Below are 27,758 nucleotides of genomic sequence, written 5' to 3'. Positions count from 1 at the left end.
CAACAGTTCGGCTTGTTTCTGGAAAGATGGAAGTAGAACTGAAGAAGACAGATCGAATCATGACACCGTTACTGCATGGATATGCACCACATAGGCACATACACGATACTTTTTCGCAGGAGATGCTTGTAAGACCACTCCAATCAAGTTCCACTGACCCATAACTTGTCATTGTAAAGAATCAGATGGTTACAACCTAGAATGGAAATCCATCAAAGTCCTAGAGCTTCACTTATAAATCTTCCACTGATTCCTACCACAAAGAGGATACTCCACTACAAGCTCAATCTCCATGAAACCACTTTAATCACAATTCAAATAATCATACAAAGTTTCAGACAAATGCAATCTTAGACGCTACATAACAGTATAAAATCAACACAATGGAAACCCTAGGATGCAAATTGATCCAATATTCAAGGTTTCAACTCATGCAGACCGACCGAGGGTACTCAACTTACGGATGACATGGTATTCGGTCAGTAAAACAAGCAGAAGTTGTATAAAAATGAAATCTGAATTAGATTGACGTCGAGATCCTACCTTCTCGGCGTCTGCAGTTCTTCGTGGTCGGAGAATTCACAGAAATGACAGAACCAAAACCCTAGAAACGAAAACGGAGCGATTTGCTGAAACTATAATAGAAAGCATGAAGACCCAAAACAGTTAACCATATACCCCTTGCCATTAAAAAATATATCGACTTTACTTTTACTACCTTCACCAAGAAAAATTGAACTCAACCTTCCCATCCTGTCGTTCATCACCAGCGCTTTATCACCGGTGAGGTGTCTCTCTCTTTCTCTCGTCTCATTCTCTATCTGGATTTATAGGCAATGCAATTCTGTTTTGAATGCCTCAACTTTGAAATTCTTGGATTGGCCAAAATGATACTTGGTTTTGCATTCTTGATAGGAAATCCCTATTTCATCAATAGATGGTAGAAAACTCACAATTGGGTTACCAGTAATGAGAGTGGGTGAGACAATAGAAACCCATTACATGACAACAATAGAAAGTAACAAACCTTGTCAAAAGGGATATGAAACCCATTGTTATCTTATTACAGTTCCAGTCATTTCTAGTGACAATTTAGCCATATGGATGCTTTCTGTACTTGCCTGCCATGATGACAGGAGTAAAATTGCTATTATGGAGGCTGGAGCAGTTGAAGTTCTTACTGAGAGGATTTCTCAATGTTTGTCTCAAGCTTACTCAGGTATTTCAAATATTACTTCTACGGTTCAGTGCTCTGTTTTGGAACCTCTGAATTATGGATTTACTCTTGAATAGGTCATTATTTGTAGATGATAATATCTGTGCATTGGCATGGCAAACTCTTTATTGTTGTTGTTTCGCTTTGCATGGTCAATCCTACCACATACCATTGATGCACCTACCATTGTTGAAGCTCATATTTACCTTATGTGCATATAATTTGCAGGGTGATTTTAGAGAAGATGTCAGTACATGGGTTTGTGATTTACTGCTTGCAATACTGTTCCAAGACAAAGATATCATTCAGCACCTGCAACCATGCGCTCAATACCCTAGTTGCAAGTTTGTTGAGATCAGAGGAGTCAGCAACAGATATTTTGTACACAAGAGTGGCAAGTCTTGTCTGTAATGGTAGCAGAGGGACTCTTTGGCCGTCAAATTTGAGGCAGCAGGTGGACTTATTTCTTTACTTGCTGTGCAATGCTAATATAGTGATCTTTTGGAACAATAGAGGAGTTTGCTTTGCTCCGCAATCCAGAGCAAGTAGCTTTGGAGAGGTTGTTTAGGACATTAGAGTTGGTGCTACTTCTGGAAGCGATGCCTCTTCTTGTTGATCTGCTAAAACCAATTCCAGATCGACCAGGGGCACCCTTTCTAGCTCTTGGACTTCTGACTCAGCTTGCAATTACTATGTGAAAGTCCATCAAGAGCCCTAGCCATTCGTCGCTGATGCAGCTGGTATGAACGATCCCCGGTGGTTCAACAACAGTGAGTTGAAAGAGATAAATTAGGTCTTCGAATTGGGTCGAAAAGCTATCGATTTCGGTAAAGGACTATTACGTTTTGGTAAGGGTTTTTTTTGGTACTTCTAATTCAATAAGGGCATTTTGGTATTTAAAATAAAATATAGCTGCTGACATTAGCAACTATAGTATATTCCTTAATAGTGACTGACTGTAGGGGATCTGAGAATAATTTGGTGAAATATAGGGGGTGGTATTAACATCGTGGCATTCTCCAGGGGGTGGTGTCGTAAATTTCCCAAAAATTATTGTGCACCAATCCTAGATTTTTTTTTTAGGGATGTTCTTCTTGGAATCATGCATGGTTGGTTACATGAGTTGTCACCATCCATGTGGCTTGACAAAAGTAATTACGAAAATTGAAGTCTCTCTCATGTACCATCATTATGGAAAGTAGAAGATTGCCCATTCTAGTACCAAGGATGACAAATTTGACATGCCACAGTTACTCAAAGATTGTGGAATGGGATCCTAAACTAAATGAGGAACAAGAGGTTTTAGACTTGAAACATCTCGTGGGCTAAGCTCTACTGCAACAATTGTCCTTGCAAAATCATTTTTTTGAAAGCTTAATTTTGTCATTACGATTGAGCTAAATTGTGACTTGTAAGGAATAAAGGTTGGCACAATATCCAATTATATGTATAGCTAATCCAAGAAGATGGACATGATAAGAACAATCATATAAGATATCACGTTGATATAGATTTCATATGTAATCAAGCATGTAATTAACTATGGTCAAAGAATTTATATTAAAGAAAAGTTATGTACAAGATGTGGATGAGCAACTGATTGAATATTAGCCGTAAAAAACAATGATGCGAAAGGGGGAGGAGAGGATTCCCAAACAACAAAATCACCAGAATTACAACCAGAAGAAGCTAAACAGTAGGCAGCAAAATTATCTTAACAATAGACAAGTGTGAAAGCAAGATGCTGAAACCGAAATTTAAGCTGAACGTAGTAAAAAATAATTCTTACGACTTTCTAAGGATCCATATGAAATTGCCACGAAGAAGTTGTATGATCATCCAGTTGTCTCATTCTACAATGAGGTTATGAATACATTTAGAAATAGCAATGAGGAGAACACGTCTAACTGTCAATGCTTCTGCAACATAGGAATAAGTATAGTCAATGTACTCAGAGAAGCAGTTCCCATTCTAATCCCAAACTAGACCACCAATGCCTGCCGACCCAGGAGTACCTACACATGCCCCATCCAACATTGGCCTTGTAGAAATTGACAGGAGGAGAATGCCATGAAATATACATAATAGTGGGTTGAAAATTTGGTCATTTGTTACAAGACAAATATTTTTTGACAAAGTGTTTACTGAGATGGGCACATAGAATGGAGTGCTGCAAGCATTTTATGGATTTTATCATTAAATGATATCAAGAAATGCCACAACACGCTAGCCATAAGAGATCGAATTCAAAGTTTGGATGGTGGGAAGATATCAGACCGAGGAGTATAGGAGATTCAGCCCCATGATGAGCTAACAATTATGCGAGGATAACCGAAGTGACATCTTATGGCCACCACTTAAAAACCATATCAACATCCCAAGTGAGAGTAGAACTATTAATGAAGTCAGCAAATGAATGAGGAGAGTGATGAGGAAGGGGGGGGTGGTTGATTATGTAAGATTTTCTATTAGGTGGGCTAGCATAGTCAAAGATTTGTTTCCAAAACCGATTTAGTGGTGTTGACTAAAGATGGAGTAAGCAAAGAATCCAATATTATTGGTAAGTGATCTTTATGGAGATATTCTTGTGTGGACCTAAGGTATTGTTTCCTTAATGGGGAGGAAGGTTGGTCCCTACCCTCACCCCTATATATATAGTTATCACTGACCCATTAAGTGAGACTAACAACCAAAAGCAAAAGGGAAAGAGGGTAGACCAGACCAACATTAATCGTGTTGTACGAGGAGCATACAAGAAGATATTGAGGAGTTCTTATTCTTCAATACGAGCCCAAATAGAATCTGGTTCCTTCAACAATTCCCAAGTCTTTTTGGCTAAGAGAGCATAATTTATATGTGCTGAAAGTTCGATATTGAGCCCACCAAATTTTTAGAGCAACAAATGGTATTCCAGTTTTTGGAACTAATCGTTCATTGACACCCCCACGGAGAGGGTTGACTAAATAGGAGTGATTTTTCCAATTGCGCTTAAGAATTTAGATTTTCAATTACTGAGCTAAGAATTAATGCAAGCCCAAAGATCTTGACAATGAGATTTATTGATTCTCTTACCAATGAATGGAATTCCAAGATATTGATCTAAATGAAGATTGGGAGAGATGCGGAAGCATTGATAGAGACGTCTCGTAGTGTTCGCAGTGATATGGTGCACTTCGATGGTCTCAGATCGGTCGATCCATATCGATGTCGGTACTCACCCGGAGAGGCTGTTTCCCGAAACGGATATGATCTCATTAATGGTTGATCACGCGTCATCTAAGAGCCACGGTGACTAATCCATTTACCACTTTGCCCCCATGTTTCAGATAGTAGGTTCTCGTAACTCGTAACTCGTAACTCTTAACTCGCGGAAGTTGCTGATTCGTCATTGACTGTTAACACGACACCAGAGAGAGTATTAGAACAAAAAATTCTTTTAAAACAAAAACGGAGGATGTGATTTTAAAGAGAAGACCAAACTCCAGAGCACCCAGAGAAATCCAGTGTTTCTTTCTTTTTAATCATCTCTCCATCGGAGATCATTACATGGCTGCACTGATCGGTTCCCCAACTAATCAAACCACTGAAAATTAGGGTTTTTGCAGTAAATTACTGAAAAGTTTCGGTTACATTTGTAGATTAGGGTTTGGAATGAGTTTCTAGATCATCGTGACCGATCGGATAATCTCAGGTTTCTTGTATCGGATCATAAAATATCTTTATCTGATTATATACTAATTTATTGATAGCTGAAGCAAGAAGAAGTGCGAGATTTAATCTTGTTAATATGCGGGGATCGCAGAAATCAAAAAGGGTGTCTTGGGCTTCAGATGTTAACCTTTGTCAGGTAAAACGCGATATCTTTATGGAAATGCGTTTTTCTTCAGCAATGAAGTCCTTAAATCTGTTTGCATGTTTGATTTTCCTTGGATATTGATTCGATTTCAGTTTCCATTGCCATTGATGCATTAAGAAGTGTGCAGTACAGTCCCTCGAATATATATTTATTTTAAAGTTATTAAAACCGATCTGAATCCGAAAGGGAATTCCGTGGTTCGTACTTCGTACATAATGTGATAGCAGAGTCAGAGACATGTTTTGGCAGAATGTTTAATTTCTCTTTTTCATTTTAATGGGCTTTCCTTGATCAAATTAGTGTTATTCAACATTTTCCATGCATGGCTTACATTGATTCAGACATTCTTAGTTGCGGATCTCTGATTCATTATCTCTTCTCCTCGTTAGCTTCTGTTATAATTTGTTCTTCTATTTGTATCCTTCTCCTCAGACTAACCGTTTTCACACCAATCGGTTGTGTTGCGGTTTTCTAATCTGAATACTCCTGTTTTACACCATTTGAGGCTGTGTGGAATCACCCCACTGCATTGTTGCCTTGTTTTCCCATTTTTTTAATACACGAGATTCTTCTTGCTTGACATTTGCTCTATGGCAATCATTTCTGCATTGAAGTACTTCTGGATATTAGAAGAGAATATATTAAGAGAAATTTGTGGGGTGTTGCAATGAACAAATCTCTGGATATTAGAAGGGAACAAGTAGTTAGGAAGAAATTTGAGGGGGTGCTCTTTAATTTTTCGCACATTCCTAACAACAATTGCAGTGGAAGTCTTAAAGTGCTGAAAGGGATGGCTTATCGAAACCAATACACTAATTTTTAAGAATTAAGGTTTGTCGGCCAACCAAATGGGATGTTTTGGACCAAGGCTATCCTAAAATTCATTATATAAAGAATGCTGACAACTCAAAAATACTGAATATTGCGGATCCTTAATTGAATGATTGGACCATGTGGTGGACATTGTCGGTGTTCCTATACTTCAAGAGATGGAAAATATCAGCATAAAAATTTTGATTACTAATCTGAAAGCACAGATATACATTTGTTGTAAACACTAGACCTGTGACACATTTGGTGGCCACATGGATTCTTTTGTACCTCATTGATGAACTTGAGTCAAGGGCTTCTATAAATAAAGATTGAGGAGAGAACTATATTTTCCTATTGCTAATTTTAATTAAACAAGGACAAAGATTGTTTTATAAAAGAAAGGACATGTAATTTTGGAACTGATGTATAGATTCATCCTCTGCTATAGTTAAGGGAGGAATTTTGTGATGGTTTTTAAAATGGAGAAAAATGGAGATGGCCTGTACAAGGTATGTAGTGTGATGCAATTGCCAATGTTAGATTAAATTTGTCCAAAGGTATTGAAACTTGGTCATCATTGGAATATATGATGTTGGAGTGTGCAGTTTAGTACAAGTAATCATAAGTCACTTCTTGGTTGTGACTCTGGGACTAGATTTTATGCACTTTACTTCCCTGTTGATTCATTATGAATTATAAATTTTGGATTCATTGTTGAGTACATCTGTGCTATTTAATAATGTGGTTGAGTAATTGAATGCCAATGATTATATCAAGTAGAAGTACCAAAATTCAACCTTCGTACATGGTGAATTTGTTATTCGTTTTTGGAGCTTTCATATAAGGTGCTATTTGTTGAAGTATAAAAAATGATGCACTAATAATCATCTCCTTTTACCATTTGTTGAAGTATAAAAATTAATGCACCAAAAATTATTTTCCTCCATTACATAGATGTCCAAGCGCCAGGCAAACCAAGGTGGTCGAGGGGGTAAAAAATTAAGGCGACCATATGCAAATTCAACTTATCTCAACTTCTAAATTAAGTGCCCCTTTTGCTCTAGAAAAGCTGGAACTTGTCACAAATGTAGGATTGTGTCAACTTATATCATAATTCAGAGTCAGTACTGGTTCACGAGAACAAAATGCTCATGTATAGAAAATACAAGGAATTGCAAGTTAAATTGGCTAGAAGGAATATATTTTTTCACTTCTTATAAAAACAGGGCATGCGGATGAAGCTGAAAGTGCTTTTGCAAATTTCTGTTTGATTGCTGTGGTAAAAAAATTCATTAGAAATTGATTTTAGCTGACTGAGATGTTTAAATAGATAACTGGAAAGTCAAGAAAAGATGGAGTCAGAGTAAATGCCTACACATGAGAAGTTGAATGGATGAAGGAAAGTCAACTAAGCTAGAGTTCCATCATGTGTGACGGAGACCAATTATAATACGATGTTAGCTGAAAACTTTAGTGGACACGGGAAGTCAGACAGTGACTTGGACTGAAGTAGTGGGGAAAACGTGGTTGCTCATGATTTGACTGAACATAGGGTTTCTGATAGCATGGGATGGAAACACAAGGTCTCATGTAGCATTCCAAGCAGTTGGAATGAGTTTTTGTTGAGTTTATAGTTCTTATACATAAAAAAAAATTTGCCCATGGTAAATTTATGAAATTACAGCGCGTATGGTTTGTTTGGAGAAATTTAGATACGAAATTGGTGATGAAGAGGGCATTGGATTTTGGAGATAAGGGAAATGAGCAAATTTATGAAATTACAACGCGTATCGTTTGTTTGGAGAAATTTAGATACGAAATTGATGATGAAGAGGGCATTGGATTTTGGAGATAAGGGATTATGAAATTCAGGTAGTTATTGGGAGAATTGATTAGAATTCACTAGTATCTTGGAGGGAGAGGAAGGGATATTATCTTGGGTGTTGCTGGCTGGAATTTCTCATTTGTTATTTTGATTCGTAAGGCCAGGTCAATTGCTTAACTTGGCAATGTAATTAATTTTCAATAGAAGTAAAATTGAAGTGGAGACATAATAGAATGTTTGAGTTTCCACGGTTTGTGTGGTGACATTGTTCCATCTCCAGGTTCTTTTTTGTACCTTTCTCTAGAGAATTGAACCCAGCCCTGGTGTCTTTTATCTTTAATAAGTTTGTTGCTTATGAAAGAACAAGAAGAGATTCTGATGTTTATCATCTATATGTGACATCTAGCTCCAAGGAGATACTGCTTATCACTGCTTCAAGGACTTGTGAGTCTTACAAATGGGAATTTCTGCACAAATTTTGGCATCGTGTATATTGACAGAGTTTTTATATGGTCAACTCAGTTTGATGGATGACTAGAAATCTCTCTCCTCGCCTCACAATTACCCAAGCAGACCAAAGATGTAATCCTGTTATTGTATTTTAAAGTTCATAGTTTTTTTTTTTCTTTTCTTTAACCTAGCCAATTTTGTTTGATGCCCTTATTTGAGGATCTAAGATGATTGTGGTTTATGGGAACTTTGTAGTAAAGACCTCATTTCGTTGGATTCCTAGTTTCAGTGTCATTCTATTTAGGTGAAATTCTGGTTTTTCTGTGTACATTTATAGGGTGTGTTCCTTGAATAAATAACTTGCACTGGATGCAACTGAGAATGCATTTTCCGTGAATTATAATGCCGGTGTTAGATTTAGGATGCTGTGTGGTAATTGTATCATGCTTGGGGTCTCCAATACTTCCTCGATGTAACTCTTTTGGTAGACTGCCTCTGTTGATAGGATACCCATGGATCATCATTTTAGATGCTGTTTTGCCCTCTTTTCTGATATTTGATTTTAGATTCGTCAAAGACGCCATGGAACCTTTTTCTTACTGCACTTGGTAGAGTTGCCTCTGGAGTTCTTTGATCTTTCTAGTAAATGACGAGTAACACTTTGCTTTAACAGTTGGCATCATCTGATCATTGGTCTTATTGCATCTGGATTGTCGGAAGTTTTGGCCATTTCTAGTAATGCTTCATGCCAATTGTGGACTATGCAAGTACTTTGATGTATTTATTCTCCTGGATGCTTACATTTTACTTACCATGAAAAGGAGTGGATGATCATTTTACAATGCATCATGTTCTGCACTAGTGATTTCATAGGGGATGGAGGGCTATCATAATAAGATTGTCGCAGCCCTCCAGTGTGAGTAATCTCCTTGAGAGTTAGAGAGTGTGAGTCAAACTCTGGCAATCTGAAATAACCATAATACTTCCAAGGTCTAGGCTCTTGCATAATAGCATCATGCCTTGATGGATTATATCTGCTTCCACAGCTTCTCAGAGCCCAGATGTAAATGAAAAGCTTTTGCTGCTATAAAATTTTCTTCTTCATCTTTTATTATGACACCCCTCCAGTTCTTTTCTTCTTTTTGCTGTTGCTTTCATCAGTTATAACCATGGGAATAAGGCATTACTGGGATCTTGTCTTGCTGTACAGACCTCCCAAGCCTTTTTCTTCCCACTGTCATTGAGTTAGAGCATCCGTCTCTATTTATCTAAGCAAATTCATCAAGCTCATACCTGTTTCTGATCTTCCATAGTTTCCAGCAGACAAAATAATAAGTTGTAGCTGAAAGTCTTTGAGTCCAATTCTGATCCTGTAGGTCTTGAAAAGCTAGTTTTAATCCATATCATATATTTTTTGCATGCATGGTTTCAAGTATCTCCAATACGATACGATACCCTCCGATACGTATCTTAAATTTCGATACATGGAATTTTTAAATCCTTTCGTATCGATATATATCCACGATACATACCGATATGATGATACAATACATATGCACCGATACGACTCTATGAAAATATAAAACATATAATGGCTAAGATGGTAATTTTTCAGAAAAACACGATTTTTTGAAGGGTTTTTGTTTAAAGTTGCTGCCAGCCATATTTCTCTCTAACTAAAGTGGAAATCAAGGTTGAGAACAAGGATTTTATATTTATAGGACAGCTACAAACCTTGAATTCTTCGTGCGATACCCTCAATTTAGTGTTTATGCATAATACATGTTATCAATAGTTTTTTTTTAACAAATTCTTTATGCAAAATTGTTTAAAAAATGTTTCCTATCCATTTATGTGTGTTTCTTTAACGTATCTTAGCGTATCTCTGATACGATACGATACCCTCCGATACGTATCTTAATTTTGGCCGATCGATACGGCGACCGATACCGATACTTTAATCCTTGTTGCATGGGGGCATTAAAAATTGCTTGCATTATTGTTTCTTGAGGATCTTCGGTTAACAGATGTGAAGGATCACTACTGTTTTTTTTTTTTCCTGTTAAAGTAGCCTTTCTCTGTCAGAAAGAGCTCCTACACAGCTTTTCCCAGTGAATTTTCATAGTTTAGGAGGCATTTTCAGTGACCAGATTTTCTTCCATTCTGTAAAATCTGGGGATTGTGTTTCATTTTGATTTCTAGTAGGGATTTTATCCTTTAGCATCTTCCTTGCACAATAGTAAGCTGTTTGTCTGCTTGTAATGGAGACAGCAATCTGTTTTATGACTTTGATTTCTTCCTCTGAAAACAACTGTTTTAATATTTCATTTCTACTCTTTGTAATCTCGTATTTGAACATTAGTACAAGGACAGTTCACAGGGTCGAGGGTTTAGAAAATGTATGAGGACAGTTCACAGGAGTGGGTGGGCCTTGATAAAGGCTATCATTCAATGTCGAGGGTTTAGAAAATGTATGATATCACTTGAATTTTGCTTATTACTTTTTTCCCCTTACCATACCTTCTGTTGCTAAAATGTTTGTTAGCAGTTGTTGGCTGATCACCATAAACCTTCTGTTGAGCAGGTAAGGCTGTTTCTTTCGGATGATTCACCCTCGCAAGTTGGTATTGGAGTTCAAGATCACCTCAAGCAAAGACATCATGGCTTTTACATTCAGCTGGAATGGGCTCTGATGATCATCTTCCTCCTGGTTTTGAGGGAGCTATCCTGCTGATCAGTTGAAGGAATTGTCTCAGATCCCTTTGATCAAATGGAAATGTCCTCCTAGGGTAAGCTCGTGTTATTTGAGTGCGTGATCAGTTGATCCATGATTCCCTGGTATACATGTCGTACATAACTCTCAAATCTTGACTCTGATGAAAGTTCAATACGAAGACAGAATGCAGTCTCATTTTGTTTCTTGAATTTGCAGTTTGTTTTGACTTCCAGCTGGCAAGTGGTGGCTGGGGAAGAGAGCAAAGAGGCAGAGGTTCAAGACCAGAGAGAGATGAGAATACTGGAAGCAGTTTATCCTCGTCCTTCTGCCATTCCTTCTAGGTGACATGCGTCTCCTACCTAGTTATTATTGGAATTCTGTTATCGGTTCTCATGCACCTTCTTATGCCAACTCTCTTCGTCCTTTGCAGTCCTTCTGTTTCACCTGAGGTAGAAGACTATCATCATGATGATTCTCACACCTCTCTCATTCCGATCACCCCCATTGAAGATGAAGATGCCACAGATCCATCATGCAATTCAGTAGCACCAATTGATCTCATGAGCTCACATCTTTTTGTGTCCCAGGGCCTGTTTCCTCCTGGGATGAAACCTCAATCTCAATACGATGTTAATTCTGCTTCGAAGGTACCAACCAGTGAAAAACCTGCACTTGGTGCTGTCCCTGGTGTTGAAGCTGATGTGGTTGCTGCTTTCACAGCAATCATGCGAAGCAATGAGCATGGGAGCTTGATTGACCGTGACCTGCTCATCAAGATCCTCAACAACCCAAAACTAATTGAGAAATTAGTTGCAGATTATGGAAAGCCCACCATTTCACAATCCACACCAAATTCACCACTGATGACCCCATCAGTCCCTCCTTCTGTCCATATCAATAGGGTGGAGCAAGATGTACCGTTTTCAGCGGCCTCCACAACTGGCCACTTCTATCCTGTGACAAACTCTGTGGTACCCACTTCGAATCCACTGCCGCCCCCACCTGGAATTGTTCCAACTGTGAAAGCACCACATGTGAAGGATATCAGCTACTATAAAAGCTTGATTCAACAACATGGAGGAGAGAAACCAGAAACCCAGGATCACACCTTCACACAATTTAGTGATATTCATAACCAGCAAATACTAGAAACCAATCCTGAACCTGTACAAAGCTCAAAACCTAGAGATTCCAAACCCAAAATCATGAAGCCTTGCATATACTTCAATAGTTCGAGGGGATGCAGGAATGGAGCCAATTGTGCATACCAACATGATGGATCGTATCAGCGGAGGGCCGGAAGCATTCAGGAAGCACAGAGTGCAAAGAGAGTGAAACTAGACAGGGAAATAACAGGAAAGACGTGAGGTGATGTTTGGATACTTGGTGTAATCATTTTCAAGAGGAATTGTTATTTACTGTCCGGCTTCTATATTTTAGCATTAATTTCATCACTAAATAGAACTGCTCTTGCACTCGCTTTGATTCATTTCCTTGATCGGTCCTGTTGAATTATTTTGATGAGTGAATTTCTTATTGAAGACCGATCATCCCAAACTGGAAAATTTGTGGGAATTCTTCCATGCATTTTTGCGTTTTTAGTGACAAAAGGCCAAAAAAAATGAGATCGGTAAGCATTTTTTTTAACTGCTGTAGTTTTCCTTGTGAAGAATCAGTGGAAATCGGAGATGTCCTCCCTCCATGCATTCCAATTCAAATCCGTCAAATTCTTTCTTCTAAACCCTCGCATGTAAGGGTGTTAATCGGTTTGGTTTCAGTTTAAACGGTGTAGATCGGTTTAGTTCACATTTATTTGACTAAAACCATAACCGCACCATTTACTAAACGGTTCACTTTTTGAAACCGTGACCGTTTAGTAAACGGTTTTGGTATCCATGGTTTTTAAACGGTGTTGATTTTACGGTTTTAAACGGTTTCGGTTTTGGTTTATTCCATACGGTTTGTAAAACGGTTCATAATCGGTTTGTTATAACTTGCAACCATCTCTAAACTGAAGATCATAAGCTTATCAAAAAATAATTGGCAAACACAAATAAGAGATTCTATATTAACGATGGTATGTCTTAATTTGACAATCTAGTGCTATTTCTTTGCATGGTCATTCTCAAACATTTAGAACTAATATCATACAACATCCAAATCCAACCTTCTACACATAAAATATTAAAATGACAAGTGGTTCAGCCAAAACACCCCATCTATGATAACATAATAACATAGTAACATATATGGATTACAAGTTCATGATCTAAAGCCTAAACTTGAATCGAATTGTAATAAATCATACCAAAGCAGGATGGACACTTAATTTAATTGTTAATTGTTACACGGATTACTGTCCCTTCTTTATTTAATTGTTATACGGATTAATGGATTGGTTTAAACGGTTTAAGGTTTAACCACCCATTTAGCTAATCGGCCTGAAACTTGAACCATAATCGCACCATTTACTAAACGGTTCCATTGTGCGCACAACACTGAAATCATCACAGTTTTTTTCTTTCACAAGAAATCCTAAGAGTTAAAACTACAATAATCCAAACAAATGCTAGTAGGAAGGTTTACTTGTGTATAATTGCTTTCTCGGAAATATTAAGGCTGCTTTGAATGCATTATCAATTTATAATGCATTCTGAAACCTGATGCTTCTCTATTTTCTCGATTCTTGTCCAAAGTTTTGGAACTGATGATGATCTTAGGTTCCTTAAAATTTTTCCCAAAAAAGAGAAAGAAAAAAAGAGGGAAATGGTAGGGGAAGGGAGGAAACCCTTTCAGATGGTTTCCCTTGGTTAACGAAGTGGAACCAAACAACATGAGGAGTAAAACCTCTTCCCTCATTGTCCCTCCCTCACATTTCTCTTTCCACAATATTCCCAGGAATGCAACCAATTTATAATTAGATTAGTTAAAAACTTACAACATCCCTCCACACGGTAATAACAAATTGTTCTTCAAGGGATGCCCTGTATTAGGGGTGTCAATTCCTAAACCGAACCGGTAAAACCGGCCGGACCGAACCGATAACAACCCGGACCAAACCGAACCGAAGCCTTATTGGTTCGGTTCGGTTTCAAGTATTGTAATCCTAAAACCAAACCGAACCGCACCGAAAACCGGATGAACCCGAAACCAAACCGAAACCGGCTCAAAACCCGGATCGAAACCGAAACCAAACCGGTAAGAAACCGAAACACTCCAAAATTCATTAAAAAAATTAAAATTTGAATAGTTTTTACATTTGTATGGAAAATCGAATTCAAACTAGACCAAAAATCAAAACCACCCGGTTACAAATGATTTAAGAAATCGAAGTTCAACAATTCATCATTTGGTTGTTTCCTAATGGCTCCATACCGGTTTAAAAAACCGATCCAAACCGAAATGAACCTAATAAATCCAAACCGGTACCAACCCAACCCAAACCGCACCGAAACCGACACCGGACCGAAACCGATAAATCCTTATTGGGTCGGTTTCGGTCACTTCCAAACTCACACCGAAACCGGTGGAACCGGACCGAAACCGCACCGACCCAGACCGTTGACACCCCTACCCTGTATTCTGCTCTTATTATTTATAAAAACTTTTGACTAATCTTTAATGCAAAGGTCAACAATATCCCAATTTCTATACTTTAATGACAAAAGTTTTTCCACGTAGCATGTCAGTTCCAACCATTGGATAATCTTGAAAATGGTTTGAAGCAGCCAAGTGTCAAATTTCAAATTCAAGTCCACTCAAATAACTGCATACATGTCTATTTCATCTAACCCAGGCCATTGAATCGTGAAAGGATCTTAGAGAAGCACGTATAAAATTTTCAGGGGAAAGAAAGATATAAGAATTAGGAGATAAAAAGAGAGTAGGATAACAGATCCCAAAAGAATAACTTATTTATTTAGTGGAATACTGCCTTCAACCCCAAGCAAGTTGGTTCTTAAAAATCAAAGCGTCAGCATTAGAAACACAAGCAAAAACAGCTCTCGCTGATCATGAATTGTTTCCACAAAAGTACCTCCAAATACAGTATCAAAATGTAATTAAGAATTTATGAAAGTGGATCACAATGGACGCTCTCTGATTTGCCATATAAGCATGTAATAACATGGCTCAACTGCCCCTAATGGATAAGCAGCAAAAACTAACTTGGAAAGAAAAGCTGATCTGTAGAAAATTGACTGCACCCGTGTTTGGATCAACGATCAGGCAGTTCTCATAATTATGTGAGAACCACTATCAGTATCCACAATGTCACTAATCTCTCCGACTTTCAGAGCATATGTTGCTTCTTCAAAAGGCTTCTGCATCTGCCCTCTGCCAAAAGGACCTGCAACAATCACCACGGGCAATTTGCATCACCACTGCATCATGGATGATGGCTAGTCCGTTGACTACTTATTAAATAATGTGTACAAATAAACAAATGGACAGGGGACTATTTAGTAGATAAAAACATTACTTCATGCAAACATTCATAATATACATACTACAAGAAAGAAATAATGAAAGAAACAAGTCCAATGCATCAAAACGGAGAAGCTATTTATCATGTAAATTATGAACACACAACCTGGTCTTCGTTTTAAAGTTTTTCTTGGCATCTCCAAATTGTACAAAAGAACTGATGGACAGGTATTAGCTGAAGGAACTTATTCCAAATCCGGGGGAACGAAAAGGCTGACAGAGTGACAACAGACACAAAAAATAAAACAGACTTGAAGCTTCTTTCTAACCTGTTGACATAAAAACCAACAAAGAAAAAAAAAAGTTTAGGGAGGAGGACCATATTTTGGAGACGAACTATTTGGTATGATTTCAGTAGAGGTCCTCAGCATATCTTGAAAACTTACAAGGAAAACCTTTTGACTTCTGTCTATGCTATGAAAGCAACCCTGCTAGCTGCATATTTTCATCTGAGCCAAATATTAGAAACAAAGGAAGAAAGAAATAGCCTCACAATTTCGCATCATATGTCAGGTTAGAAAAAAGAGTTCCTCTATGAAGATCAGCTGGAGTTTCCACCTGGAGTTCTGCGTGAAACCTGACGTTCTGAGAATGATGACAGACAAACAAGCAATTATCACTAGAGGATTAGGAGGTCCATGGAGCATCCACCTATTCGGATTAGATTTTGTGGTCATTAGCCTATAGAGTATCTGGTAGGTATGTGTGCTACTGCAGGGTCTAGGAGGGGGCAAGCTACCTCGACACTTCATTCTGCCCAGAGTACGTGCTCAGGCACACAACATCAACCATTGACTTGCATTCCTAAAAGTTCCTGCCCTCTTAGCTTTACCAACTCAAAAAGGCCTCTTATCCAAACTAAATGGTGTTGGCTAAATGAAATCCTGTTTGGAAATTCAAGGATCCAGACTATTGTAAAATAACCTCTATTTTGGAAGAAGAGGAAACAATTAGGCATTATGGGAGTCAGGTATATTCTCTCAATGACCAACAGATATTTTCATATCTCCACTGAAACCGTAGAGCTTGAAACGACCCAATGTTCCCTGTGGTAGTGGGAATTGAATCGAACAGATTACATTAAACATCAGCTGAACTGTAAAGAAGCATCGTAACTGAAAGGATATGAACTACCAACATCCAAACAGAAAGTTGTCTGCTAGTTTTTTAAGCCTCTTAACTAAAGAATATATTTATGTACTTAAATGGTAGCACTCAAATCATGAGGAATAGGTACTATTCAATACTAATAATATAGGATGAAACACCAACAAAAACAGAAAGTAGTGTAGGATACCTATTTATATTTTAACCCTTGATCAATCATTACAGAACCAAGTTGGAGATTACTGCTTCATTAATTACATAACTGGGGAGTGACATGTATATCATCAGTAGCAACTTTTTAAATCTAAGATCCAATTTTCTTTTCATCTTCAATTAACCACGTTATATATTTTCCAAATTCAGACACTTATCAAGTTAAAGTTTTCTGGGAGAATGCATTCATGGAGAAGAGAAAAATCCATTTCAATGAACCAATGGAGATCCTAGATTGCAGTTCCCATTGGAAGAAGACAAAAGGAAAAAAGTTTAAACCAAACTACAGAAGCAAAACCCACGTATGCCTTACTATCTCCATTATCAGTGCCAAAGATTCAGCTAAAACAAGTCACGCACAAAAACGTTCGAGGTACAATTTTCTAAAGCTAAGCAGTTAAATTCAACTCATGGAAACCATGAGAATCCGTGACGAAGAACAGGAGAGAAATGTTTAGATCTAATTCTCCAAGTGCTATTCAACCACTCTGTGAAGAAACCCTAACTATTTGGTCCCCAAGTAACTAATAACCGGGTAAAGAATCGAGTTCCAAGAAAGAGGGAGGGACTAACCTAAATCGCCACCGCGCTTGGCGGAGTTGCAATCGGAGTAACGAGAGGCGAGGTCCTCGAACTTGGCCTTGCCAGTGACGATGTCCTCACGGAGGGCCTTAAGCTGAGAGACAGCGCTGTCCCTAGTGGTGTTTATGATGATGCGACCTTCCGGATCCTTCCAAGAAGCTTTCCTTCTGGAACCCTGATGCTTGATGAGGATGTGAGACGCCCTCACTTGATTGGAGTTCGACATTTGGATCCTCTTCCTGTGTTGTTGTTGCTGCTGCTTCTTCTCTGGTCGATCCGATGACGAAGCCGAAGCTTTCTTCCTCTTACGATCGTTCCCTATCTTTCCTTCCAGTTTCCAAATTTTTAGCACAAAAACACACCCAACAGAGAGGGATTAGGTAAAGTGAAGCTCCCTTGCTTGCTTGCTTCGCTTTCCCTTAAAAGGTGTCCTTCACCGTGTGCCTTGTGACCTGTCCTTTTGGGGTATTCTTGTAGAAGAATCTGAACATAAAAATCTATGATTCCTTTGCTTTTCCTCCTTTATTATTTCCCTTTATTTATTTTTCTCTTCTTAACGAATAATAGAAAGCTACAGAAGTTGCAGACTTGCAGTGAAGGAAAATTTTTAAGGATTGCAATCGATTGGAATTGGAAAGAGGATCCTTCCCTTCTTGGCTTTCCATTATCAAAAAAAAAAAAAAAAGTCAAAAGTATAAATCGGAAAGGTTGCAAGTAGGCAACCGTCATCATCCATTTAGATTGGTCTGATCTATTGTAGATCTTCTTCAATTGTATTGGTTTTGGTTGCTAATTAATGACTATATTCCAAATCAAAATCCAAACTTGGAAGGCTAATTAATTAATAACTTTAAGCATTCCCCATTTGTAAATCATGTCGAGAGCGGCATCATATATTCAGATCAGATATATAACATCCAATGATCTAAATCACCCATCTTGAATGCACAGCCGAGAAGCCCACAGTGTATTACTTATTAAATCAAGGTGGGGTTCAGATTTTTTTTTTTTTTCAATTTTGTGTGATCTTTAATTCAGACGAATCGCCAATGTGGCACATTAAAATGGATTTCTACCTTTTTTTTTTTTTTTGTAGAACTACCCGGGGTATCATGAGAATTGGTGGATAAAAATTAGAGACAGAGACGAGCCAAATCCTTTACAAGGTTACCAATTTAGCAATACATAATCCGTAATCCAGAGTGGGTCAGAAATCAGCCAATCAGGTAGAATCATAGAACCCCAAAAAGCTATATGAAAAGAGCCTATTCGAAGCAGCCTGAATCTGGATCAAGCAATTCTGTTACAAAAGTGTAGCCATTCCTAATTGATCCACACCTCAAAGAGTATATGGGTGGACCTCATCTCCACAAGTCCCTGAATCAGTGTTCAAAAATCTGGACTAGGGATCCGAAATCTGTCCAAAAAAAAAAAAAACCCTTAACCCTAGTTTTGTCCAGGATCAGTCTAATCCAAATGGGCCAGAATGGGGATTGACCTGAGCAATTTCAATCCGAACTGACCTGAATCAGCGAATCCAATCCGATTTAGCATTGATACTGGCATCGACCTGATCACAGATGCAAGCTCATTTCCTTTCACAAAAGAGAGCAATAAGTGAGGGCCAGAACAGTGTTTACAAGAACTGGATCTGGATCCAGATCCGGAACGGTCTGGATCTGTCAAGAAGAGGCCAAAATATGCATCCGATACAGATCGACTTGACCGAGATCAGCAGGAATCAGGATCAACCTCGGCCGATTCCAATCCATCAAACTAATTAGCAGATCTAACCCCGATCTTTTAAACCTGAATCATCACTTGTGAAAAGCTCAGCCCTAAATCCACACCTGTGTTAGACTATCGAATGCAGCTTTCGATAAACAATGTTGATGCTATGGTCAAACAACAATACCATATTAAATAATATAGACTTCCTGCAATCACATTAACATACCGCACCCATTCAACATGGAAACCAAGAGGTGATTAATGAATGATTATTTTTGAATTAAGGATTTGTGAAAAAAAATCCCTCTTAACAGTCTCTGTTATCAAGCATAAAAGATGAAAACCGAATCATAATCCTTTGGTCGGAAAACCAACTTGAAAAATTGCAGAATTGTCAATGGAGCATCATGGTCTACCAAAACTTTACAGGAAGAGAAACAACTCCTAAAGATCTCTATTCATCGTGCATTATTGGAAATCAACAATGGGATCCATCGCTGCTTCAATGATGTCCCTTAGCCTCAGCCTTCTGTTGTGACTTTGCCTTAGCCTGACAAAGAGAAAACACATTGCTAAATAATTGGCACATATCTATCATACAGAAGGTACAATACTGATTGATGCAAATAAATCAAATCATATAGAAATGAGCACCAAAAAAGAAATGAATGAAGGTTTTCTCATATCAGATACCACACTTGAATTGAACTACTTTAAGGTACCTACATCTAGGTCTGAAGCTGTTTTGGAGGTCGAATAAGCTTCGATTAACAAGGTAAATATGCGTAGCATGTTATACAGCATATGTGCTTAGTTACATGACAAACCCAATAAGCAGTCACAGCCTGATAGACGATATTCAGGCCCCATTTGCTTCCTTGTAAAAATCCCTCGCAAAATCAAATTTTTATTGCAGCCTGTTTCACCCTGGTAAAATTTATGCCCTTGTAAAATTTTACATCAGGTCCACCATTTTTAGCATTTTCCCTTGAACAGGGCATTAATTCTTCCTTGTAATCGCAGCTTGTAAGGTTCTCCACAAGGAAACAAACAGGGCCTTATAACGCCCATCATGTGAATGTCCCAGCTAACCAACTAAATCATAGGTAAACTGGAATAAGAAGCTTTGCACTGACCTACTGAAGTTAGACAGGAATGATTTCTTAAACTTCCGTAATGTTTTCTTTTTTATGAATAAGATTAAATTTAGCCATAAATTATACTTATAAATAGGGCGGGCCTTGGTGCAATGGTAAGATTGCTCTACTGCAACCTGGTGGTCGTGGGTTTGAATCGTGGAAACAGCCTCTAGGGGGTAAGGCTGTGTACATCTGCCCCTCGCCAAACCCTGCAGTAGCGGGAGCCTCATACACTAGGTACACCCTTTTATTCCTTTAAATAGTCAATTGGTATTAATTGATACAAGAAAGAAACAAAAACAGAAGATATCTTCTTCACAAGCAACTAATGTTTCTCATTGAATCAATGGACTGGACTTCCATATAATTCTTAACAAAGTTTCGTGAAGACTTTGGCACAGCATCCTGGATATGACTAAAACAAGGTACAACTCACTAGCACCTCATGCACAAAGTTTAAAGGAAGTATCTCCACTAAATGATTAATCTCCTACGAATTCCAAAAGCATTTATACAACAACTCAACCTTGACCCGACTAAATGGGTTGGCTATATGGATCATGGCCCCCCAATAAGATCTACTAGAGGTCATACTAGATACAAAGCTTAAGATATGCAAGTCTTTCCTAACCACTTCTCCTAAGGTCATTTTAAGGTTTGCCCCGGGCTCTTCTAGTTCCTTCAATCTGAATCAAATCACTCATGTTTCCTGGAGCATCCAAAGGTCTCTGTTGAACATGGCCATGCCACCTCAAACGACTTTCTTGTAGCTTATCATGTATCAGAACTACACCCAAATCAATTCTAATATGATCATTCCTTATTTTATCCTTTCTAGTTCTTCCACCAATCCATCTCAACATCCTCATATCTACTACACTAAGTTATACATATGATACTTCTTAACTACCCAACACTCCACACCATACATCATAGAGATCAGATGAATTCCAAGAGCATTTATACATGGAGAATATCATGCATGAAGATGGGTCAGTAGGCCAAATTTATTTACTTTATTTTAGTTGTTACTTGTATCCTTCTTTATGGAGGCTAATCCACCTTTCTTGGTTTTATATCAAATTTACAAGCGTAGTACATATGGCTTTTGATCATCAACTTCTGACTTCCAAGAAGAAGTCCATTGTGAATATTCTAGCTATACATCAAAACTAACACAAGAGATGCTAGAAAACTCTCCTGAAGTAGTAACTTGTAACTGTTTTATGAGAAAAAAACTTATTTGATTGGCAGCCATTCCTTGAACACCAGATTGTGTTTTACCAACAATTTGGAAAAACCTTTTTTCAGACGAATTTATTAAAAGAGTCACAAAACTGTCAGGTCTCTCAATTTGCCATATGTAGGTCATAGGTAAGTTGAAGCCTACAAGTATGAAATCCTATCAAACCACAGGTCACAACACCAGAAGCCTTTAGTTAAAAATTCCTCCTTTTTCCCTGAACTAAAGACCTAACACCTCTAACCTATCATAAATGCATAAGTGCACATTCTAATTTCTAAGAGCAGATGGTTGGCTACAATAACGACTCCATTGAACAGCATTATTGAGTGCAAAGGTGAGAGCAAGCTCACAAAAAAGATAATTGCACCCAAAAAATTACACAAATACAAGTAAATGGTAAATTTTCTATCCCTTTTTGAAAGGGATCCCACAATCAAGAAAGACAAACAAGTAGAAACTGAAAAAAAATCAAAGATCGGGAAGGATTCCCTTGAGAAGCAGCTACTATAGTTTTTTCTCCATTGCATACAAGTCATTGAGCAGGGAATCCCAACAAGGAAGCATCCTAAATCCTAACTTCTTTTGTAGTTTGTACCAACCAAATCACGTGCACTAGAGAAGACAACGTTTATTAACATTTGTATACAGATAGATATATCCTGAAACACACACTACCCAACCTAATAACCAACGAGAAAGAAATGTTCGACCAAAGAATGTACTGGATGCAAATTCAACTAGTAAAATCCAGAAAACTTTAAAGTTGTAAGCATCATCAGAGTGTACAGGGGTCAAAGCATTACGAAAATAAAATTGCTCCCAAACTAACACTTCCAATGATAGCCAACACGGGCAGTTCCTTCCAGTTACTCATCAAAAGCACGTCGCCTAAATAGAGACCTTCACGTATCTAAATATACGATCCAGTGCCATACATATGCAGTGATGGTTCATAAAGAACATTTTATTTTCCTTCAAATCAAATCCACCATGAACCCTCTACATAACATCAAAGCCTATATTCCCTACACAACAATCCGATCCAATAGAATTCCCCCGATCCAATATAATTCCCACGATCGATCCAGGAAAAAGTGACAATATGAGATAAAATAGACAGTAAAAGGACAGACTAAATGCGAAAGATGAAGTAAACAGATCCGGAATTAGAATTCAAAGAGAGAGAGAGCAGAGAAATGATGGAAGTACCTTAAGATACTTCAGCTTGACGCTTCCATAGACGAGACCGAAAGTGAAGGCCGATGCACGAGCCACCTGCAGCGATGACAATCAGAGGGAGAAAGAAAGCTTAAGAAAATTGACAGAATCAGCCGTAGCGAAATGGAGAGGTTAAGGGGTGAGTGGAAGGAAATGGAAAGTGAGAGATTACCAAAGCTAGAGTGCTGGTACCAGAGTAAGGGCCTGGAGGTGGCGCCATGGAAGCTTCGTGATAGCTCAAGGTCGAAGGAAGTATCGGGAGGGAGGAGAAGAAGAGAGAGAGACAACCCTCGGAGAGATCAGCAAGTCAGCCCTAACTTTGGGAAATTGCGATTGGCCTCAGTGAAGGGCAGTAGGGGACTATTCTCTTTCACACAAATTTGACTCCAGAAATGAAACACCAAAAGTACCCCCACTATTTGCCTCCAATGACTTACCAAGACCATCTTCCTTTCTTTTTTCTTTTTCTATTTTTTTGAAAAGACCATCCACCTTTCTTCTAACCACCGAGGGCATGATCAAGCAAGGTTTTTGATTTTTTTTAACCCCTGTGATCAAGTAGATGATCATTCATGCTCTCCGTCGGATTGTAAGGTGTTGGAAAATTATAATTCCTATAGAATTTTTCCATGTTTTTCTAAATTCTGCAATAGAAAACTTTTCCAAACCCCATTATATATAATAAGTGGCAGCCCGTTATATAATAAGTGGCAGGAACCTCATACATTGGTTACGGATTTTTTAGTTTGGATTACATTAGGAAATTGAGACCGTGACTGCTTGTAGGGATTGAAGGTAAGAACATGGAAATCAAAGTAAACATAATAGGCGTGGGATAGCCAATATCATCATAATTCATAATTAAGGAAGAAATCTAAAATAGATATTTAATCACAATGCCAATATCTTATGATGACGAGAGACACTTCACAACCTCGTGATACCTTTTCACCAGAGTTATATATCACTAAATTACCTAGATTAACCACGAATCATCAATACACAGTTAATTCTCATTACAGAATGTAATCAAGTTTTTGAAATGAATCTGGAATTGAAAGAATGTGTGGTAACCAAGTAACATTTAAGAGTAGTCTAGACATTTTAAAATTCCAAGGGTAGGAGGTGAAATTATGCTTTTTTGTTACCAAAATAAAAAAAATAAAAATAAAAAAGTTTACAGCAATTACCTAATGTTCTACAGTTTCCGATTTAAAAACAAAAGCAGGGTTGTACACTCAACAAGAGCAACCAGAGGCTGCTCAAACCCGGGAGCCAGCAAAACCTTGTACAATGGCACAAACAATAACAATTGATCTTCTCTTCCTTTGTCCTGCTCAGCTTGCAATTCTCAAGTCTCAAGACGAACCAGCATTTCCACTCAACAGTTGAATGTGTACAGATCCCAACGATTTCGAATCTAGACTTCTCTCAAGACCGGCCAACCTTTCCTAAGGATTTCACTGATCTTGGCATCAATCTGCCTTTGGCTCCTCAATGGGCAAAGCTCCGCTGCATAGCTATTAAGTCTTGCTGCTAGGCTTGATTTTGCAAGTTCCTCCTCTGGCATATTCCCAATAAGCTGGAGAAGGAAGGGTTTTCTCTTAAGCTCAAATTTCTGCAAGTTTAAAACAATGGATGGGCTACGATTAAAGAATTTACTGAGGAACAACATTATTCTGCCATGGGCAGCAAGGAAACTTTACAACACTGAAAAATGATTCCACTTAAAAATCCCAGGACTTTTCAGAAAATTTCAGTTGTTCATAGAGTTGTGTTGCATAGGTAGGTCTATTGAGATACTGAAAAGTTCACTGCAGAAGAAAATTTTGTCAAGGACACTGTACCTGATGTTCTGGCTCAGCAGGATAAAAAGTAACCAGTTGCTGAATTTCCGTGGTCACAATACTGCTCTTTGATTTGGTCTGTTCCCTTTCTTTGCTCAAAGCAGCCAATCTAACTTCTTCAGTTCCATTGGTGAAGATTACTGACCTGCATATACACCATACTTCACTAGGTAACTCAGGAATGATGCAAAGTGAGACTTCATTGCCATAGGTCATAAACATACTACCTGTACTGCGAACCCACATCAGGACCTTGGCCAAATACTTGCCTAGAATCGTGATTAGACCAGAAGACCTCCAAAAGTTGCCTGAAATGAATCAACTTGGGATCATATTCAATCTGCGGAGCATTCACGAAAGCATACATGTATGTTATACGAAAAAGATGAAGAAGAAGACTGATATTTATGTGCAGTCAAAATGAAATCCTGCATCCCACCACCCCAAACCAACCCCCCCACAAACCCCCAAAAAAAAAAGGGTAGCCACACAAGCATATGTATATATTTCTCAGGGAATTAACTACTTTTGCGAGGTAAACCAGTCTATTAGGCACAGTAGCAAACAGCTAATAGGCAAGATTTAGGTCATCAGCCAATGGCTGGCAGATTTGTTTAAAAGACAACAAAACCAATCAACTGAGCAAACCAACCTTTAACCAAACTCCAATGAACATACCCCACCAAGATCTTGGTTCCATTATCATAAAAAACCATAAATAATCACAAGTTTGCTCAGAATAAACATGATGCATACCATTCAGTCATGCACATTTAAACATTCCACAACAAATGTCAGAAAACCTCAAACCCAAGTCTAAAATTTAAGGTAGGTGTGGAACCATTGCTCTCCACATCATCAGATGAATAAATCTGCAACCATCAAAGAACAGCAAACACCCTAAACTAGTAACACTTGGTCAATAATAGCAAGTGTACGTGAGCATTGCTACCTTCCAGCACAAAATATCATAAAGCAAACTGCAGCATCATGAATATCTAAGACTTCCACAATCCAGCTAAAACTAGAATGCATGGGTCTACTCCAATGCACTGTCCTTTTATGTATAATCAGTTATATTAATTTTGTCCAACAACCAACTCTATTAGTCATCAACAAAATGGTTTAGTAGAGCATCCCCTAGAAGTGACACATGGTAAATTGCAACGAAATGAGTAAATCTAGCATGTCAAATTTTCTCCCTAATCAAACAAAAGGATATATATATACCACATACAGCAGCAGCAAGCAAGACACCTAATTCAACACACAGGGACATTAGAGTGTGGCAGAAGTTGAATCATTTCAAAAGATTTTTAACAACAGTCTATGTTGTTTTCATTTGAAACTTTGCAAGAGAATCAGGATCCATAGTAATTATCAGAGTCAATTCCAAATAACAAACATTTCTGGCGCAGACCATCTCCTAGTCAAACTGAAATCGAATAATAGAGTAGTCCATCCACAATCAGTCAATCAAAAATTAGTTTTCATCCTCTTCGATAATATCAAATTACAAGTATTTGTTCATTGTTGTGAAAAGAAACAAAGAATAAGAATTTTCAGAAACTATACAGAACAATATGCATGGCAATTTTCAATACATAATGACTAGCCCGCAGAATGAGTAGGCTACCAGCAGTTCAATGTTACCTCAATATGGGACCCCAAAAGTAAGTATCTCAAACGTCAAATTTCAAAGACTTTTTACAACATAAAGGAACGCAATGTGAACACATAGGCTACAAGGCTGCAAGGCATCTATAGGAAACCTATGAACAATTAACACCTTTCCTTATCACCTCACCAGTGATATAGAAGAAATTAAATACCTGCACCAAGACAATGGACTTTCCAGTGAACAATGCTATGACGTTAGCAGAATAAATGAAAAAAATATATATTGATACAAAATCCAATCGCTTCTCCTCAATAAGTAAACCATTTAACAATTTCCTAAGCTCAATATCCACCCTTTTTTTTTTGGGGGATGTGTGGGGGAAGGAAAAGATAACATATAAACAAAATTTCCGCATTCCAATAAGAAAAATTAAGAATTTCGACACATGGAATCTACGATTCATCAAAGACCCATTCACAGAACTGCAACATGCCAACATAGGCACAAAATTATGTCAGAAATACGCATTGGCCAGGCTAGAACACCATCTGTGTTCTCTTAATCCATTATAAAAGTTGGTGTCACATCCCCATGGACCATTGTCCTCTGAAAGTATTCATTTTATAAATTCATCCAAGTACTGAAGGAATTGTAACAAATGGGAAGTCTGAAAGAAATAGTGACGGAATCATCTTGTTCAATTTGATCATCCTTCCGACATTTTCACTGATCAGCGAAGAACAGCGAAGCAAGAGAATATCTTATCATCCCGTCAAATCATCAATCCGAAATTCCGAATAATAAGAAAACAGTAATTACGCAAAGGGATATTTGAAAAAACAAAAACAGACACAGATTTAAAGAAAAAGGTATGAGATTCTCCTATGGAAACGAAATCCAACACTCCTACCATGACATCTGTGGAGATTAAAGCGAAAGGAATCGAAAGGAAAGGAGATGAAACCTGAACGGATCTCAGGATTGAGTTTTATTCCCCCAGCGTAACCAGCGGTGGTCCGCACAACCCCATTCAAGCATCCGAACACAGCTTCAGACCTCCAAAAGCTCCCTAGGGCGAAAACCGCTGTCTTCAAAGGCTGATTCGAGGGGACATTCACGGCCACAGGGACGCGATCAGGCAACCTAATGCTTAGAACTCCATTTGACGCTAAGATGCACAGAAGAGCTAACCCTAGGAGATGAGCGAACGCTAGATCCCTTGTCGTCACCCTCATTTGCTTCGTCTGAGAGAAACTCCTGTACAGATTCTCCCGGCAAATGTTCCAAAAGTAAAAAACCTCACCTTTTATCGTATAGGGAACGAGAATTCTAATCGTCCCCGGAACTGCATTTACCCATATTCTACTATTGAGTCTTGACTCCTGAGTCCTCTCTCCTCCTGCCTTCATTTCTTGCGTACGGAAGTAAACCAAAAAAAAAAATTAAGAGTTAGGACGCGTTTCGTAAGATTTTTTTTTTTTTTGAATGCATCATTGACATAGAATGCATACCAAATGGCAGTCAGGCACTGTTTGATAATTTTCTATTATTTCTGTATCTAGAAACAATCGAAACGATTTTTCATGTTTCAGAAAATAAAAACGAATTTTTTAGTATTTGATAAAATAATTTTTCGAAACGTTTTATGTAGACATAATGCCATTAAAAAACTTAATAGTATCATCAGATGCCC

General features: G+C 38.1%; 4 protein-coding genes and 1 pseudogene across 4 annotated transcripts in view; 1 reads left to right on the top strand and 4 right to left on the bottom strand.

The window, feature by feature from the left end:
* Positions 1-668, bottom strand: part of LOC122083647 (40S ribosomal protein S20-2-like) — a 3,213-nt gene extending 2,545 nt beyond the window's left edge. The window contains exon 1 of the mRNA XM_042651516.1: positions 544-668. The gene's annotated coding sequence lies outside the window, so the exon portion shown is untranslated. The remainder of the gene's footprint in view (positions 1-543) is intronic.
* Positions 669-4,620: 3,952 nt separating this feature from the next.
* Positions 4,621-12,365, top strand: LOC122085163 (annotated as a pseudogene).
* Positions 12,366-14,765: 2,400 nt separating this feature from the next.
* LOC122083192 (peptidyl-prolyl cis-trans isomerase Pin1-like) lies at positions 14,766-17,922 on the bottom strand. Its single transcript, XM_042650904.1, has 2 exons — positions 17,255-17,922; positions 14,766-15,224 (listed from the first exon to the last, which is right to left on the bottom strand). The coding sequence occupies exons 1-2, from the start codon at positions 17,487-17,489 to the stop codon at positions 15,100-15,102; spliced, it is 360 nt and encodes a 119-aa protein (XP_042506838.1). The 5' UTR covers positions 17,490-17,922; the 3' UTR covers positions 14,766-15,099.
* A 1,327-nt stretch (positions 17,923-19,249) lies between these two features.
* Positions 19,250-22,957, bottom strand: LOC122083752. The gene is made up of 3 exons (XM_042651643.1): positions 22,770-22,957; positions 22,589-22,654; positions 19,250-19,544 (listed from the first exon to the last, which is right to left on the bottom strand). Exons 1-3 carry the CDS (start codon positions 22,815-22,817, stop codon positions 19,497-19,499), a joined length of 162 nt encoding a protein of 53 aa, XP_042507577.1. The 5' UTR covers positions 22,818-22,957; the 3' UTR covers positions 19,250-19,496.
* A 694-nt stretch (positions 22,958-23,651) lies between these two features.
* Positions 23,652-27,489, bottom strand: LOC122084959 (peptide methionine sulfoxide reductase A5). Its single transcript, XM_042653368.1, has 6 exons — positions 27,030-27,489; positions 25,682-25,701; positions 25,248-25,316; positions 24,672-24,856; positions 24,445-24,589; positions 23,652-24,215 (listed from the first exon to the last, which is right to left on the bottom strand). The coding sequence occupies exons 1-6, from the start codon at positions 27,472-27,474 to the stop codon at positions 24,018-24,020; spliced, it is 1,062 nt and encodes a 353-aa protein (XP_042509302.1). The 5' UTR covers positions 27,475-27,489; the 3' UTR covers positions 23,652-24,017.
* Between the last annotated feature and the right edge of the window lie 269 nt (positions 27,490-27,758).

This window comes from Macadamia integrifolia, chromosome 7 (assembly GCF_013358625.1).
Source record: "Macadamia integrifolia cultivar HAES 741 chromosome 7, SCU_Mint_v3, whole genome shotgun sequence".
Lineage (NCBI taxonomy): Eukaryota > Viridiplantae > Streptophyta > Magnoliopsida > Proteales > Proteaceae > Macadamia > Macadamia integrifolia.
Note: the sequence above shows the minus strand (reverse complement) of the source record. Positions and strands in the feature narration are given on the sequence as shown.

Coding starts and splice junctions, on each gene's coding strand:
- LOC122083192 (XM_042650904.1), bottom strand. CDS start 17,489: ATGTCGAACTCCAATCAAGTGAGGGCGTCTCACATCCTCATCAAGCAT. Junction 15,225..17,254: donor CAAGCGCGGTGGCGATTTAG/GTTAGTCCCTCC, acceptor TGATTGTTGCAG/GTCCTTTTGGCAGAGGGCAG.
- LOC122083752 (XM_042651643.1), bottom strand. CDS start 22,817: ATGGCGCCACCTCCAGGCCCTTACTCTGGTACCAGCACTCTAGCTTTG. Junction 22,655..22,769: donor GTACCAGCACTCTAGCTTTG/GTAATCTCTCAC, acceptor TCATCGCTGCAG/GTGGCTCGTGCATCGGCCTT. Junction 19,545..22,588: donor TCAAGCTGAAGTATCTTAAG/GTACTTCCATCA, acceptor TCTCTTTGTCAG/GCTAAGGCAAAGTCACAACA.
- LOC122084959 (XM_042653368.1), bottom strand. CDS start 27,474: ATGAAGGCAGGAGGAGAGAGGACTCAGGAGTCAAGACTCAATAGTAGA. Junction 24,590..24,671: donor GATGTGGGTTCGCAGTACAG/GTAGTATGTTTA, acceptor GTGTATATGCAG/GTCAGTAATCTTCACCAATG. Junction 24,216..24,444: donor CTGCTGAGCCAGAACATCAG/GTACAGTGTCCT, acceptor TTAAACTTGCAG/AAATTTGAGCTTAAGAGAAA.